Source organism: Thermothelomyces heterothallicus (assembly GCF_042370625.1).
Source record: "Thermothelomyces heterothallicus CBS 202.75 unplaced genomic scaffold P884_scaffold_5, whole genome shotgun sequence".
In the NCBI taxonomy this organism is placed as follows: Eukaryota; Fungi; Ascomycota; class Sordariomycetes; order Sordariales; family Chaetomiaceae; genus Thermothelomyces; species Thermothelomyces heterothallicus.
The window spans coordinates 635,259-648,526 of NW_027192566.1; the positions used below are offsets into that span (position 1 = coordinate 635,259).

The 13,268-nt window shown below is 59.0% G+C and overlaps 2 protein-coding genes across 2 annotated transcripts in view; both read right to left on the bottom strand.

Moving 5' to 3' along the window:
- The window catches only part of P884DRAFT_194366 (uncharacterized protein), a gene marked incomplete at both ends in the record, with an annotated part of 5,257 nt that extends 2,383 nt beyond the window's left edge, over positions 1–2,874 (bottom strand). The window contains one exon of the mRNA XM_069437825.1: positions 108–2,874. Coding sequence (XP_069299678.1) covers positions 108–2,874 — 2,767 coding nt within the window. The remainder of the gene's footprint in view (positions 1–107) is intronic.
- Positions 2,875–5,314: 2,440 nt separating this feature from the next.
- On the bottom strand, positions 5,315–10,251 carry P884DRAFT_267914 (uncharacterized protein; the record flags this gene model as incomplete). The annotated part of the gene is made up of 2 exons (XM_069442151.1): positions 5,315–6,838; positions 6,904–10,251. The coding sequence occupies 2 exons, from the start codon at positions 10,249–10,251 to the stop codon at positions 5,315–5,317; spliced, it is 4,872 nt and encodes a 1,623-aa protein (XP_069299679.1).
- Between the last annotated feature and the right edge of the window lie 3,017 nt (positions 10,252–13,268).

Below are 13,268 nucleotides of genomic sequence, written 5' to 3' on the forward strand. Positions count from 1 at the left end.
GAAGAAGAAGAAGAAGAAGAAGAAGAAGAAGAAGAAGAAGAAGAAGAAGAAGAAGAAGAAGAAGAAGAAGAAGAAGAAGAAGAAGAAGAAGAAGAGAGTATACTCACCAATCGATTTGAAACCGTGGTTGGGATTGCACTCGCACCAGCGCTTCGAGAAGGCCACCAAGATACGATCGACCTGCTGCGTCTCCGCCCGGAGGAGCAGCCGCTGGCAGACCAGCCGCAGGCTGGCGACGATGCTCCGGTTTTCAAAGTCGTAGAGTTCCATGTAGGCGCGCAGCGTCCGCTGGCGGACGATGCCCTCTTCGCCCATCCAGGCGGCGGCCTTGTCCTTCTGGATAAAGTCCTCGTTTCCTTCGTAGATCTGCTTGGCCTTCTGACGATCGTCCTCGGTCGGGTCGCCGACCACGATCTCGGGCTCGTCGATCGACTTGGCAGACTGGCCGACGGACTCGCCCGTGCCCGTGCCCTTCGGACTCGGCTCCGCGCTGTCAACTCGCAGGCTGGGCACCCTGTGCTTGTGCGCGGTCTCGCCGCCAGCCCCGGGAGAGAGCCCGAGGGTGTCGGAGTCTCGGCGGTCTGTCCGGATAGGGGGCGACGGCTTCGGCTCGAGCCGCGCCGACAGACGAGCTTCCTTGTTGAGGTTGGGGACGCTCTTGGATTTCGACACGACCGGGGAGGGGGACCTCGTGCGCCCGTCGGCCTGCGGGCCCGGCCTCAGGCTCTTCTCCCGGGGCTCCGACGAACGCGGCGGCTTGCGCTGGCGTACGGGGCTGTCCTCGCTGTCGCTGTTGTCCCGCAGGAAGGACTTGGGCGGGGAGTCGACGGGCGCCTCCCCGGGCGGACGGCTCGGCGTAGCTACGGGACGAGAAGCCGGGGGCTCCGAGTCAACCTTGCGGATGACGGCCCTTGGGCTCGGCTCGTAGTCTGGCGAGAAGCCTCTCGGCACGCGGCCGTCGTCATCCTCGGCAGCAGCGCTCCGCCCGCCCGGCTTCTTCTCGTTGGGAGGGGGAGGGTCATCACGAGGCTCAACCGACGGCAACGGAGCGTCAGGCGACGCCAGCGCGACGGAGGAAACCGGGCTCCCTTGCAAGAACGGGTCCATAGCCCGTCGCAAGCTCGTCATGGGGCTCGGCTCCGGTTTCACCGAGAGGGCCTCAACCCTCTCGAGGGGAAGCTTGGTCTGCGGCACTGCCGGCACTGGGGGGGGCTCCGTGTCCGTGACCGAGTGCTTCCGCCTCCGGAAGAAGGAAGACGTCTTCTTCTGGAGGGTGTGGGCGGTCGGATGGGCCGAATCGCGGGACGGCGGCGCAGATGGCTTGGGCTGGTGGGAGGAGAATGCCGACGCCTGCGGGGACGAGGAGCCGCTCGACAGGGCTGTCTTGGACGACCCGAACATCCTCCTAAAGAAGCCCTGCTTTTCCTTCTGCGGCTGGGTGGCCGACGGCGGGAACGCCTCCTTGGTCTTCTCATATCCGACATGGGGTGCGGGGGCGGAGTCGAGATCGAGAACGGGGAGCGGGGGAGCGTCGCGCGCGGGGTTGAACTTGGGCTCGGGCTTACGGCCGACGGTGGCGCTTCTCGAGGAGCGAGTGCTGCGGCCGCGTTCCGGGCCGGCGGCGCCTTTGGCGGATGCTTTCGGATCGGACATCTTGGGCTCCGAGGGAGACATGACGGGCATTGACGGGACCGTGTTGAGCTTCCGGGGGCCGCCCGGCACGGTCGGGGTCGGGGCGGCGTCGTACGGGTCGTCGAGAAAAGAGGTGCTGAACTCGAGCTGCCACGGGGCGGCGGACGGACGGGGCTCACCGTCGAAGCTGGACGAGCGGCCGCCGAAGCCCCTGGCCCAGCGCTGGCTGCCGAGGACCTGGGCGTACCCGGCATCGACGCTGGTCAGGCTGCTGCTCTTGCTGCCCTTGCCGCCGCGGGAGTGGTGGTGGCGACCCGGACTGCGCTGTGACAGCTCTCGCATGCTGTTGATGCGGCCCAGGCCGGGCTGGTAGCCGGAGCTGCTGTTGCTGCGGCGGCCGCGCGACGAAATGCGGCTCGCATCGTCGGCGCCTTCCAGGTCGGAGCTGTACGAGTATCCGTGGCCATTGCCGCGGCCGGGCCTCGAGTTGTAAGCGGAGCTGAAGGTCATGGCACGCGCGTCGTCGTTGAAGGAGGCGGCCGGGTACACGGCGGGCTCGTCGAATGCCGATCCCGAGTGGCCGTACGACGTGGCCATCTGGCCCAATGACAGCTGGTCGAGCGACAGCAACATGTTGGCGACAAGCGAGTCTCGTGTGACCTGACGGGGCGAGAGCGAGAGGTCGTGCGAGTCGCGGGCGGTGGGGCGGTGCTGTTCGGGGCCGTCGTTTTCGCTTTCGTTTTCTTTGCTGGACATGTCAATCGGAACGTCGACGGGGGTAAGACCCTCGAGAAATGTCTCAATGTCAGCCGTGGCACGTCCTTGGCCGTCAGGCAGTCTCAGCGCTCGGCTCCCCCTTGGAGAATCGCTGGTGGGCGTCCGGGGGAGGGCGTCGATGTCTGCGCCTCTACCGTTGTTGTTTTGGTTGTGGTAGTGGTTGTTGCCGTTGCCGTTGCCGTTGTTGTTGTTGACCCTATCTCTGCTTCTCTCCTTGTCTCCGCCGCCTCGGGTTCGATTGCTGTTTCGCTCCCTCTCCGGGGCGCGCGGTGGCGGTGGCGGCGGCGGCGGGGAGGGCGAGGTGTCAATGTTGAGATCGGGTTGCTTGTTGCGCCTTGCACTGCGGCGGGCAGTGGTGCTGTCGGGTGCGGTCATGGTCGGCTCGGCGCACTGTGAGCGATCCGCGGCAGGGAAAAGCAACAGGCGGCTTGTGGCACACGCTGCAGCCCGCTCGACGCCCTCCATCTGCGGGCGCGGGCGCGGGCGCGGGCGGGAAAGGAGCCAATCTCGGGTGCGGCAGTGAGACAACCTGGAAGGCCAACAGCCAGGTGCTGCACTGTCGGACCGTGCTGGCTTTCACAGCGCGTTAACGTGTAAAGAGTGTGCGTCCATGTTGTCCCCTCTTGACACTGCCGTGCGGCTGCCCCAATGCATTCTGCGATTGGCCCGCAACCGATACCGCAATTTAGCGGGCAGGAGGATCCGCCAGGCCGGCCCACTGATGTTCAGTGGGGGACCCTGACGCGACCCTGTTGGAAACACGTTGTTTTTTTGCGGACGGAGCAGCCGAGTTAGTTACACTGGTACACCACTTTTCGTAACTCAAGCGAGGACTCGAATGAACCGCAAATTGTGCAGTTACAATGTCCAACGTCTCATTTTGATTAATGAGCGACCTGGCGTCCTTTCAGGTGTTTGCTTTGGTTGCATTGCCATGGTTACGCAGTAACTAGTGCCAGCGAAAGCCGTCCCTCGAATCCCCGGGGTTTGTTCGTGCACGGAAAAAGCAAACTGCCCCTATTTCCTGCAGCCAAGGGGGAAAAGGCCAGCTCTGGCAATGCTTGGCAACTAACTAACTACGAGAAAGCGACCAGACGGAGGATTCCGTCGCCCCCCCTGCAACAGCAAATTGCCTGCACTGCAACTTGATTTACAAGTACTCCGTAAACCACACCAAATCCACGTGTCGCCATATTGAGCCACAGAACATCAAAGGTGTTGTTGGTGGCCTCCCGGCCAATCTACTATGTATACTAATGATGTTGGCTTTCTTCATAACTTACATTAACTATCGCATGCGGGGTGGTGTCAGGTTGCATCGATCGAGCGTGCCCCGCCTACTGCTTCGTTAGTTCAAACGCTAGTCTTTTGTATTTATTTGGACACGCTTCCTTGTCACAGCATAACACATGGAAAAAAAAAATAGGAAAGGCGTTCCGGAATACCATTCCTGTACGGGAGTAATCCGTTCAGTGAAATCGATACCCTAGAAATGTGGGCTGGCTAGCAGGCATCGCCTACAACCCGCATGCTTGGGTTATTTTTCATCTCCACATGCCCGGAATCTTTACACCGTCTGTCCTTCGGCCGTGACCGATAGGAACAGGACCGAAATAATAAGGAAGGCGGCGCGTGCTGTTGGCCCGCTTCTTTGCAGTAACCTCGGCCCGTCCGGCACCGGCCTCACAACCAGCCCGGACCCACTCCGGTCGCGTCGGTCACGGAGCACCGACCGACACTGTACTGTACATACAAGACCGCGACCATAACCATCTTACCTTCTCTGCAGGATATCGTAAGGAAGTGGGAAATGCAGGTTTGGCTTGCTGTTCTCCTCTTTTGTCCGGCAAGAGTGGGAGACGTAGTCAATGGCACCAAAGACCGTGTACGAGCAAGAAGGCAACTGGATGGGAAAGTGGAAGTCGAACGGAAAGAAAGCTATATATCCCACGAGGACGAGCCAAGCCTAGGCATTCCGGAACTGAGCTCTTGATTTGTTGTTGATTGCTGAGAGTAAGGACGTAATCCCGATACACTACGTGATGGACATCGCTGGTGGAGAATGCCATACGTGAGACGTCAAGAGACCGCCTGCCTGCATACCTAATAACAACCAGTCGGCACTTGATGTGAGGGATGAGCTCATTCGTTACCTTTGACGAACGAAGGCGAAATAGATGCCATCAAGAACACTACACACGAGTACCATGAATTGAAATAGGTCTCATTAAAGATCAGGCGAAGCAGAAACGGTTGTGCTGCAATGTCATTGGAATCAGCAATCTCAATTGTGTATGTATGTATATGTATACGTAGGAAAGCAAACATACAAAGCAGAAATAGGATGTTCAAGCTCGACGACACAGCCCCAAGAAAGCAGACGGGAATTCAAGCGTCAAGAAACAAGAAATGACCTGAAAGCCCAAGGCATCCCTTGCCGTTAACTCCTCTGAGGAAGGCAGCATTGGCACCAACGAAGGCAAAGAGAACCAAGAACATTGATTACGCGAACCCGCGCTATTGTCCATCTCCAACCCTCCTCCTAATGGTATAATAACCGTATAACCAACCCCCCCCCCTTTTTTTTTTCCCTTTGTAACGCCCGAGAATAAACAGAGCCCTGGCGCAAAACCGAGAAAGTATACTAACCGCAGCCGCGACGCCTTGGCCTCAACACCAACAAACACTTTCTTTCCATCGCCCCGGAATGCCATATTTTAATCCCGATATGGTATCACACACGAGATCACACACCATCCATCCATCCATCCATCCATCCATCCATCCATCCATCCATACGCCCTGACTACGACACACATCTTTCTTCCGATCCCAAATTCCTCCCCCAACCAGGATCAACAATCGGTAGGGTGAATGAATGGGATCGATGAGACGAGAGAAGAGGCTACCTCCCCGCTGCCCGTCGTTTCTCCCTCTCCAGATTCTCCCTCAGCATCGCCAGCTCGTGCTCGGTCGCATTGATCCGCTTCCTGGCCTCTTCCCGATCCAATATCCTACCCTCGCGTTCCGCCTTGAGTTTATTCTCGAGATCCCGCAGCCGCAACATAAACTTCGGCTCCAGACTCGCGCCTCCCGACGATCCCCCGGGCGCACTAACGACCGCGCCCGGGCCCTGGCCCGGAGAGGAACTAGTATTTGCCGATGCTGTCGAAGCAGTTTGAGTGCCAGCGGTGGATGTGCTTGAGGAGTGATTATTCCCCCCGGCACTGTTGCCGCTTCTCTCCTGGCCGTGGCCATGACTTTGCGAATGCGACGCCTGCGTCGGTGTAGGTAGCGTGAGCGTATCATCGTCCTCACCCCCCCCGCCCGGCGTGTTCGGTGCGCCCGGACTTCCGCCCCTCGACCGCGCTAGGCCCACGTCCTCCCCGGCAGGCGACATGACCAGGTTCGACCTGCTGTGATGATGCTGGCTGAAATAGTGCTGACCATGATGGCCGGTGCTTCGCGACGGCGTCGCGACCGGCGCCGCAGACGTTCCCGGCCGAGTCAGACTGATCCTGCTACCCGATTTGGGGATCTTGCTCGCGCTGGCCTTGGCTTTGGGTCCCGTCGGGACCGAAGGCGACGGGCTGCCCCCGGCGGAGTCGAGGCCACCGTCGCGTTCCGCCGATGCTGCGGCATACGCGGCGCGTCGGGCCTCGGCTGCCGCGCGGAGGGTGTGGTTCTCGACCTTGAGCTGGCGGTAGGCGTCCTCGAGACGGGCGAGGCGAGCCTGGGTCTCGCTGAGAGTGTGCGAGTGAGGATTGATCTGGCCCGTGACGATGCCGTTTCTCACGATGGCCTCGAGGCGGTCGAGTTTCTTGGTGCGCTGCTCGAGATGGTTTTCGAGGGTTTGGTATTCCTTCCAGAGCTCCTTCTCTACGGACTTCACCCTGCTCTGGAAGCTGCCGATGATGGTCTCTATCATCTTGACGGCGGCGAGGAGGTTCTTGCTGAACCCGGGAAGCATGGTGGCCACCGCCTCGAGGCTGGGCAGGGCGCGCCCATTGATCAGGCTGTTGTCATGGGCCCAGTCGGTGCCGCAGAGAGCGGACAGGCGGGTCCACAAGAGGAGAAGCAGGTTGTTGCGCTCGGTGAGCTGGTCTTTAAAGGTGTTTTCGAGCTGCGACAGCCGTTTCTTGTCCTGCGCCTTGGCCTGTTCGAGTTCCATGATGCGCTGGTCTTGGGAGCTGACGGTGCGGGTGACATGTTGGTGGGTCTTCTGGAAGGTTTCGAACTGATGCTTGACATTGCGGTGGGCTTGCCGTTCCTTATCCAACAACTCGCCCAGCTTGCGCAACTCGAGGGCGTGCGACTCGAGCAGGGCGTCGCGCTGCTTGATGATGCGGTCCTTCTCTGCGAGCGACGACTTGGTGGTGTCGAGATCGCGGACCGTGTTCTCGAGATCGCGCTGGAGTTTGGCAATGGACTGAAACACATGGAAGGTTAGCCTTGGTGGGTTAAGTTCGACGGCGGCGGGCATAGAGTACCTACCTTGAGCAGACTCGACCTTGTCCCGTTCAAGTCGCCCAATGCCTCGCGCAGGTTGTTCTCCAGCTCAAGCAACCTCTCCTTCCACTCGGTTGCTTCAACCTCCCTACTCGTCAGGCTCTTCCGCAACCTCCTCGCTTCGTCCTTGGCTGCCGACGCCTCCTTGTTCAGCTCGTTGACAAACTGCTGAACCTCCTCCTTTTCGCGGTTCGCCACGATCTCGCGCTGGCGCCGCTCATTCGTCAGTCTCTGCTCGAGCTCCCGGGCGCGCTCCTTCTCGTCCCGCAGAGATTGCTCGGCATTAGCGAGCGCAGCCTCGAGGTCGCCGATGCGGATCTTGTCGCTCTCCTGTTCCTCGCGCAGGAAGGCAATCTCGCTCTGGCTGGACTCTTGCTGCACCGAGAGCCGGTTGGCCTTGTCGTTGGCCTCCACAAGCTTCGCCTCGAGCTCCTCGAGTTCCTTGTTGGCATCGCCGAGTTCCTGCTCGAGCTCTCGTATCCTGCGAAGCTTGGCCTCCTGCTCGTCCTCGAGTCTCACCAGCGCCTCGCTCATCTTGCGCATCTCGGCTTGCAGGGCGTCGAAGCTTTCGGTTCGGTCGTTGAGGTCGAGCTGCAGCCGCTCAATCTCGGCAGTCCGTTGGTCGGCCTCGCCCTCCAGCGCATCGATCTCCTCTTGTGCTTCCTTCCTCAGGGCCTCGAATTCGTTCTCGAGGTTGGAATGCTCCTGTAGCGCCTCGTCTCGCTCGGCTTGCAACTCCATCAAATCGTTCATGGCCGACTCGAGGTCTTCTTGCAATGCCGCGACCAGCTCCTCGGCCTGTTTCTTAGCCTCGACGGCCGCCTCAAAGTCCTCCATACAAGCATCCAGTTCCCTCTGCAGGTCTTGATTTTGCAACTTTAGGCTATTGTTCTTGTCTCGCAGCTCCGACATCCGGTTCTCGAGCTCCTCGATCTCGGCCTCATCAACCGCGCTACCCGTGACCCGTGTGGTGCCGCTGGCCCTGGACTGCGACCGCTCGTGCACTCCGGCACGGGAGGCGGACCGTTCCAGAAGACTGTCAATGGTGGACGGGGCAGGAGCGCCACGTCGCTGCGCCATCTTGAGATCCTCAATTTCCTGGTATAACCGCTCCTTCTCGCGATTCCTCGACGTGAGCATCGATGTCTGGGCTCCGACCTCGCGACGAAGCTCGGCGTTCTCGTGGCGAAGCTGTTCGGTCTCCCGCCGGAGCTCCTCGACAAGCGTGCTGGCAACGCTCATGACCCCGTTAGCGTCCGGGTCCCCCGAAGCGGACGCCCCTGACCTGGTGGCAGACAGGGCCCGTTCGCGAGACTTCTTGGTGATGTTGTAGATGTTTGTCGTGTGATGCATCGGGCCGATAGACGACTGGGCGGCGAGCTCCTGCTTGAGTCGAAAGATCTCGTCACGCAGGCGGCGGTTGTCTTCGTCGCTTTGCTCCCTCCTGGCGGTCTCCTGTTCGAGCAAGTCCTTCCAGACGTCCGCCTCCTCCTGGCGGTCAAGGTGCTCACCAAGCCGCTCTCCCGTCTTCTCTCCTAGCGCCCGCACCACCTCGGCCATGCGGCGCTTTTCAGCCTCTTTGTTCAGGTTCTCGTTCCTGAGCCGTTCGATTTCCGTCACGTACTCCTCCAGCTGCTCCCTGAGGTAGATTATCTCCTCCTCGCGTTCCCGAGCCTCCTGATCGTAAGCAGCGCTCTGATCGTCGTCGGACTGGGCGCTCTTAGCCGTCCCCGGCCGCTCCTCCTCGTCTTTGAGCTGTTTCTCCAGTTCCTTGACGCGCCGTCGGAGCATCTTGTTGTCGCGCTGGAGCACGGCCAGGCCCGTCTTGAGCTCCACGTTCTCCGAGATCATCTCCTTAATACCTTCTTCGGAGAGCTTGTCCAGCCGGTCGCTCAGGAACATGACCTTGAGTTTGAGGTCAAAATTCTCCTTGCTTAGACGCTCAATCGTGCTGCTCTGCTCCTTCAATGTCAGACTCCTGCCGTGCCGGCTTGCCGTGGACGTTCCAAAACCGCCCGCATCGGACGTCCCCGGGCGCGCCGGGGTTACCAAACCTCCTCGGTTCTTGTACTCCTTGGCCAGCGACTCTGGAACCTGCACGTCCCTAACATGACGCGCGATAACCGTGTCGGTCGGGGCGTCAAGTGCCGCGGTCTTGGCCGGCTTTGGCGTGTGTAGCTGGTCCCGGTTTGCTTCGCGCCGGGCCGCAGCAGGCTGGGGAGACGCGTTGTCGTCAACCTCTTCGAGCGTCTCCAGCTGACCAAAGGCGGGACCCGAGGAGTCGTGCAGGTCCTCAATACCACTAGCCATGCTTCCCATACTAATGGACCTGGACAGGGAATTGTTGAAGCTCCTTGACAAACCCGAGGATGGCACAGCCCCGCCCGACTGGAGGGCGTAGTCGGCACCCGCTTCAACAGTCACGTCGCTATCTGGATCTGTAAGAAGCGAAGATACCGAGGATCGTTGGCTGCCCATCCGACTCCTTAGGTACTTGGGACGTCTCCCGGTTTTGAGTGCCTGTCCTGGGGTATGCCCTGCGTCGGCGTGCTCTGCCTCGGCCGAAGGCCCTTCTTGGCTTTCTTCATGGCTCGCCTGGGAGCGGGGGGCATCCGAGGTGGGGTGGAGCATCGAGTCGTCAAACGTCCGATATTGCTCATGCTCCTCTGCGACGGCGGACTCATCGCGCTCGTGGCCGGCTTCGCTCCGGACCGACGCTGCCTGGGAGACAGCGCGAGAAACCGACATTGCCGTAGCTGCGGCGGTTGGCGATGAGGAAAATGCCTCGAGCGACGCCGTTCCGTTACCGAAATCACCCCTGGGCTCGTCTTCGGCGGCGACAGACGGTTGCAGACGGGAGTCGTCACGGCCATATGACGCTCTCGATTCGGTGCGGCTCAGGCTTGGTAGCACCTGTGACCGGTCGAAAGACTCGTCTGCGTTGGGCGGGGAGCGTCCAGGGGCCGGTTTTTTGGAGGGCGAGTCGAAAACAAACGTGTCATCGAGGCCGTTGTTGGAGGTTGGAAGGGGCGAGAGCGGGGCGTTGAAGCTCGACTCGATATCTTGCAAGTGCTGGCGGACGATGATTTCCGCTTGGGTATCGGAGTGTTTCAGGTCCATGCTAGGGCTCTCGAGATAGCTGCTCTCAGGAACAGCAAGGGCCGGGGGGTGAAGCGGGGGGATGTTTTCGGGCTTGAGCACGCTGACGTCGGTACCACGGCGCGGTTGGTCAGGGAGCTGTTTCGACGGAGATGCGGGCTCGTCTTCCGACTCGGCTCTTTGTGCCGTGGATGGCTGGGAGACGGACTGATGCTCGTCGGTTTGGTCGTCCATGTCGGCGTGTTTGGAGGGGCGGGAAGGAAAGCGGGAAGGCGCCTGGGATTCGGAGCACGCAAGACCGTAACAGTGCTGCGGCGGGCGAGGTCATGCGCACGTAATTCAATTGGTTGTTGTTGTTGTTGTTGTTGTTGTGTTGTTGTTTTGTTGTTGTTGTAGGGCGTAGCTTTGTCAGGGGCTCACGGCCATTCGATCGAACCGCGCATGCAATGCCACTATCCCGAAGGCATGGTGTGTAGCTACTCCGACTGGTTGGAAACCTGGCATGCGGTCTGGGGCCTCGGGCGTTGTTGTTGAAGTTTAGGTCGCACCTTGATCCTGGAGTTGCCGCGTCGGTGTACGATCCAGGGTCCAGACCCATTTGAGTTTTGGAGTCTGTGCTCAACCCCACTGTACCAAGCAGCTCCCGCTTCCCACGCGCCAATCGGGTTGCTCAGTGGAGCCTTACACCGACCACAGCAAACATTCGACTTGCTACAAGCAGCGTACTAGTGGTGTGCGCACCTGTACGGAAGTGGTGGATGACGTTACTGAGTAAGGCCACATCATATACGGGGCACCGAAGGAGCAATGGTGAGCAACAAGGCTCGGAAAGGTCAAGTATTTTTTTTTTGGGGGGGGGGGGGGGGGAGGGAGGCCTGTGGGCTGTTTTGTTGACTGGGCGAGGCATAATCACTCCAAACAATTCTACTCCGTAGATTACATCATTACATCATATCTGTTCGCTGCGTACCTGAGGTACACAGCGCACATAGGAAGAGCGGCATGTCTTGACTGCCAGGTCAATGGAGTTGCAGGAGGGATGGGACGAGGGACGAACGAAGGAACTCGCAAACCGGTCCATGCAGAAGTCGGGGAGAGCACCGAAACCATTTCCTAGGCACTTTGGTCCCCATCAATGGAACTCAGTGGTAAGATGCAAACACTCGGTGATCCAATAATAGAATTCCAAAGTCGCAGTCAAGCCCCAAATGAGCGAAACATCTTATGCTTCCGGAGTTCTCAACGTTTCCAACGGCCTCGTTGACGCCAGGAGCAAAGGAGACTACATAGGCAGTTAGGTCTTTCACCTAGCACTATCTTTCCCATTAACACGTCCAGGTGCCAGATACCTAGCAGGTATGTACATAGGTATGATTGGGTCTTCGCTATCACTCTCGTTGATACACAGGCTACGTACACGCTCTCAGCTTCGCAACATATCTCAGGTGCAATGCCCGGGGCTAATGCGAATGAATGCCTGGTTTGTTTAACAGTGTCATAACCAATGCCCCTAGTACTATACTGTCGTATGGCGTAAGAAAGGCAACTGCGGGACCTGGGACTCCACCTTCTTAGCGCGGTTCTCAGATTTGTTGCTTGCGCCAAAACGCCCTCCTTCTACCGGTCTAAAGTCATTGTAATTAAAATGAGAGCATGCCACGGAGAATCGATTTTTTTCGCCTCTCTTTCTCTCAGTTGTCTCTCATTCATGTTTCCCCCGGTCTTTTCGTGTCATAGAGGCCGCCTCGAGCCTGGGGCATTCCCCACGCAAGCTTGAACAAGTCCTCGAGGGAGTACTCTCTGCTGTCGGAACAACTGGCCGTGCTATCGGAGGCATTCTTCTCACCCTTCGGACCTAGCTACAGCATATCAGGGCAGTCCTATTCGCATGTAATGTTCACGAGCCTGTCCTAGAGGAATATACAGGATACCAGGCCGAAGAACACTTCATCGAGCACCCGCTTCTGCCATGAAGCCATCACACGCCGAGTTGCTCCGTTTGGTCGACCGTACTTAAGGGCACAACAATGTTCGGCTTCCCAGCGTTGCCAACACAACAGCGCCCACAAAGAAAACGGGGATAAACAAAAAATATGTCCCCTCCACCAGGTTCACAGTCCAAGTCGGGGAATAGTTCAGGGGTATGGCCTGCGAATCGAGCACCAACCCTGGTTCCAAAGCGTGCGGAAGGGGAAGGGGGGAGAGGGGTATATTAAAGAGCATTGGTTCATCCAGAAGAAGGCGCCTATAACTATCGGATTCTCCCCACTCACGCGCCAGCAGCGGGTGCAGCAAAACACTCCCGCCTGCTGTTGGTGAACCGCTGGATGGTCCGTCTTGGCCTCGGAGACGGCCGCCTGCCCATTGGCTGAGTCAAGGAACACTACAGCCCGAGTAGGCCTCCCGGCTCCGGCCCGCCCCCAGTAATTGCTCCGGCCTCTTCCCGCATCACAATCTCAGGCGGCATCTCCGGGGCCCGAACAACCTCTATGACATGCGGCCGGTGCTGCGCCACGCCGGCTCAATGCCAAGCCCTGACGGTTGGAGGGCCGGAGAGGTCAGACCAAGCAATGAACGGTTGCTGTCCCGATAGCGTCGCCAGAATTCGCAGATAGGTCACAGCCGACCATGGCCCTGCGGGTCTCCTCGATAGGGGAAAGTCGCTGAATGCTGGTCGAGTTATCTGGACGAACTGTATCAAGTCAAGATTACGCCACGCGGCTATGTTGATTTCGGGCAGCCCGCTTCAAAGCTGCAGACAGATGGGCGTTGCTATCGGCCGTAGGCTCACGTTGGCGTTTAAGCCAGGGACATGACCTTGAGCATGTTTTGAAACAGCTTCCAAGGCCAGCCTATGTCTTTACAACGTTCAAACTCCTTCTCGGGGCTACATGAAACCGAGTAGTGGTGACCACTGTCGTTTGACGGTGGTTTTGCTGTTGCCGATGAATCGAACCTGCCTCATGGTATCTTTGTGACTATCCAACACAAGGTCTAGGCCCCGTCGTGGGCCACAGATTGGCCATGATGTTCGCTGCGAAGCCGGGTATGTCGCGGAGGAGCAGACCGAGCACCAACCGAGAAGACGGCAACTGCCACAGCACATCTGACAGGCCGGTAGGTTGTAGCTCTTGCCCTCCTCCTTTCTTGCCCGCTTGTGTTTCCTGTAGATAACTGATGGACTGCTGTAGGAGTGGAGTAATACTGAGTGGCATCCTCGGGCTTCGAATGGCGGTTTCTCCTATCGTATG